At 39.4% G+C, this 3,468-nt stretch overlaps 1 protein-coding gene across 1 annotated transcript; it reads left to right on the top strand.

Annotated features, from left to right (window-relative positions):
• On the top strand, window positions 1–3,158 carry LOC18094773 (putative pentatricopeptide repeat-containing protein At3g23330). The gene is made up of 3 exons (XM_052450122.1): window positions 1–407; window positions 509–556; window positions 707–3,158. The coding sequence occupies exon 3, from the start codon at window positions 771–773 to the stop codon at window positions 2,652–2,654; it is 1,884 nt and encodes a 627-aa protein (XP_052306082.1). The 5' UTR covers window positions 1–407; window positions 509–556; window positions 707–770; the 3' UTR covers window positions 2,655–3,158.
• The last annotated feature ends 310 nt before the right edge of the window (window positions 3,159–3,468 follow it).

Here is a 3,468-nt window from a genome sequence, read left to right as displayed (position 1 = left end):
GTAGGTTAGGGGTAAAATCAACTTGACCAATAAACTTTAGGGCTGTATTTTGTACTACACCCAGAATTTAGCCTCGCCATATCGAAAAACCTCCCCGCTTTTACACTCACTCACTCTGTCTCTCTCAACAATACAGCGTACTCAACCTGCTCCACCCCCACCCCCACTCCCACGACCACCGCCACCTCCTTCAGTGGCGTCTACTGCCACCTCAATTAAGTTCTTGCATTTACTTGTTTGGGCAGTTTGCTCTAGTAATGTTATTTTTCTCTCAGGCATTTCAGCGAACACGTTAAGTAACATGGCTTTTGTTGATCACTACTCAAAATATATGCAATTCTAGTTTGATTGGAACCAGTTGTATACTGTAATTGTATTCAATTGATAAATAAGTTGAATTCAATGAGGCAAGTTTTGTTCTGTTTTTTTATTTGGGTCACATCTTTCTTTCTTATATCTAGCTTGGCAATGTTTTTCACATGTCACTGGTTTCTGTGCTAACACACAGGTGTATACAAGTAGAAGGAGACAAAACCCAAGAGGTCCCAAATCAAAGGTAAGTTCCGTTTCAATATCTTTCATCAGTACTATCATGAGTATCATCTATCATTGAGCAATTTTTGTCATCACCATGACCATCATAAGCCGTAATCCAAAATCAGGTTGTATTGTCTGTTTTCTTACTAATGTGGTTTGGATGTTGCAGGTCAACCTGTGTTGAAGGGGGTTTCAATCGCAAACAAGAGCCCTTCTGAAGTGCGCAACAAAAGATGACTGCACAGACCATTTTCAGAACACTCCTTGACAGACCAAACATCATAAGCTCAAAGTACCAGGCCAAACAACTACATGCCCAAATCCTTAAATTGGAGCCCTCCTCTCCTATTCACCTCTCCAGACTAATTTCCATCTACTCCAACTTCAACCTCTTACATGAATCTCTCCTTCTCTTCAACGCTCTCCACTCCCCACCAGTTCTTGCTTATAAATCCATCATCAGATGCTATGTTGCCAATGGCCTTCTTGTTCAATCAGTGGCCTTATTTTTGCAAATGAGAGCTTCTGGTAAAAAACCAGATCATCATGTGTTTCCTTCTTTACTTAAATCATGCGCATTGTTATCGGATTTAAAATTAGGCGAGTCGATCCATGGATGCATTATTAGGTTGGGTATGGACTTTGATTTGTATACATGCAATGCCCTTATGAATATGTATGGAAAATTTCAGAAAGTATTCGCTGCTATGGATAGCTTCTCTATCAAGTTCAGGATTGAGTCAGCACATGATCAAAATGTTACTTTGGATCAAACTAGTTATATTTTCCCTAAAACTAATGCAAATAGCACAATCCTCGATCAGTGTTACAGAAAAAGAAATTGCAGTTATATGGTAGAGGTGAATAGAAGGGGTTCAATAATGGATAGTGTGAAAAAGGTTTTTGAGAAGATGCTGAAAAGAGATGTTGTTTCGTGGAATACAGTGATTGCAGGGAATGCAGAGAATGGAAAGTATGAAGAAGCGTTAATGCTGGTTAGGGAGATGGGAAATGACAATTTGAAGCCTGATTCATTCACCTTGTCTAGTGTGCTTCCTATCTTCGCAGAATATGTGGACCTTCATAAGGGGAAGGAGATTCATGGATATGCCATGAGACATGGCTTTGACAATGATGTCTTTATTGGTAGTAGCTTAGTTGGCATGTATGCAAAGTGTGCTCGAGTGGAAGATGCCCTCCAGGTTTTTAACATCTTACCTCAACGTGACAGCATTTCATGGAACTCTATTATTGCAGGGTGTGTGCAGAATGGATTATTTGATGAAGGCTTGAGATTCTTTCACCAGATGTTGAAAGCCAAAGTTAAGCCTGTACCCGTTTCCTTTTCCAGTATCATGCCAGCTTGTGCTAACCTTATTGCATTGCATTTAGGAAAGCAGCTTCATGGATTCATAATCAGAGTTGGATATGATGACAATATGTTTGTTTCTAGTTCACTTGTAGACATGTATGCCAAATGCGGGTATATTAAGGTTGCTAGATGGATTTTTGATAGAATGGATGTACATGACATGGTCTCATGGACGGCTATAATCATGGGATACGCATTGCATGGACAAGCTTGTCATGCTGTTTCTTTATTTGAACAAATGGAAATGGAGGGAGTGAGGCCAAACTATGTGGCTTTTGTGGCTGTATTGACTGCTTGTAGTCATGCTGGCATGATGAATGAAGCCTGGAGATATTTTAACAGTATGACTCAGAATTATGGGATTGTTCCAGGATTGGAACACTATGCTTGCATGGCAGACCTTCTTGGTCGAGCAGGAAAGTTAGATGAAGCCTTTGAGTTAATCTCCAGTATGCATAGACCTGTGGAGGGTATTTGGCTGTCATTGCTTTCTGCTTGTAGAGTCCATAAAAATGTTGACTTGGCTGAAAAGGTTGCCGAGAAGATATTTGAGGTTGATCCAGAAAATACCGGGGCATACATTCTCTTATCCAACACATATGCAGCTGGTCAGAGATGGAAAGATGTAGCCAAGTTACAATACCTTATGAGGAATAAGGGCATAAAGAAATCACCTGCTTTCAGCTGGATTGAGGTTAAAAACAAGGCACCTGCTTTTGTATCAGGAGATAAATCCCACCTGTGATATGATGAAGTAAATGAGACTTTGAATGTCTTACAAGAGAAGATGGAATAAGAAGGATATGTTCCTGACAGAAATGAGGTGCTTCTTGATGTTGAGAGTGCAGAAGAAATCCTTATTATTTGGCCACAAAGAGAGACTTGTCTATTTTTGGCATCATCAGCACCCTTCTGGGACAACAATTTGAGTTGTATAGCAACAAAATTTAATTGATGTGCAGACTACTACATAGCAACAAAATTGATGTCAAAGATAGTCAATACTTCAGATATTTAATTGTCAGTGACAATAACCACTTCACCATTTCGGGGAGTTTACATGTTCTTGTGGTTCTATTGGTGAGCAGAGCAAGGTACTTGTTTATTGCTCATCAAGCCTTGAAGATTTGTTTAGTTGCTGCAATTGGAGGTTTCTGTTGGAAATATTTTGTATGCTTGCGGATCAAATTTTAATCCTTCCAGTTGTTAAGAAATGCCTTTCTCATTGATAATAGTAGTGGTTAAATCGTGTTTCTTTCATCAGCCTGCTAGATAAACATGTTCAGGTATATGCAATCAGGGGGTCTTCTTTGAAGTGATATAAAGCCTGGCAACTTCTTAATGAGTTAGGGCTCTTAAGGAAATCAGGTATAAACTTCTGTTCAGCGTTTTTGCTAAGTTTATCATTTCATCTTCCTTTTCCCTTCGAGTATTGGACTCGCATTCACCCAATGTGCAATTTTAAGTTCCACTCAAGATATTCCTTGTGAATTATGTTATGTTGGCTCTCCCAAAAAGAACAATCAGTAGACAGAGGGAATAATCCATCAGTCAATATA

Source organism: Populus trichocarpa, chromosome 1 (genome assembly GCF_000002775.5).
Source record: "Populus trichocarpa isolate Nisqually-1 chromosome 1, P.trichocarpa_v4.1, whole genome shotgun sequence".
In the NCBI taxonomy this organism is placed as follows: Eukaryota; Viridiplantae; Streptophyta; class Magnoliopsida; order Malpighiales; family Salicaceae; genus Populus; species Populus trichocarpa.
Note: the sequence above shows the minus strand (reverse complement) of the source record. Positions and strands in the feature narration are given on the sequence as shown.

Excerpts from the sequence above, each read along its gene's own strand:
- LOC18094773 (XM_052450122.1), top strand. The coding sequence starts at position 771 with ATGACTGCACAGACCATTTTCAGAACACTCCTTGACAGACCAAACATC.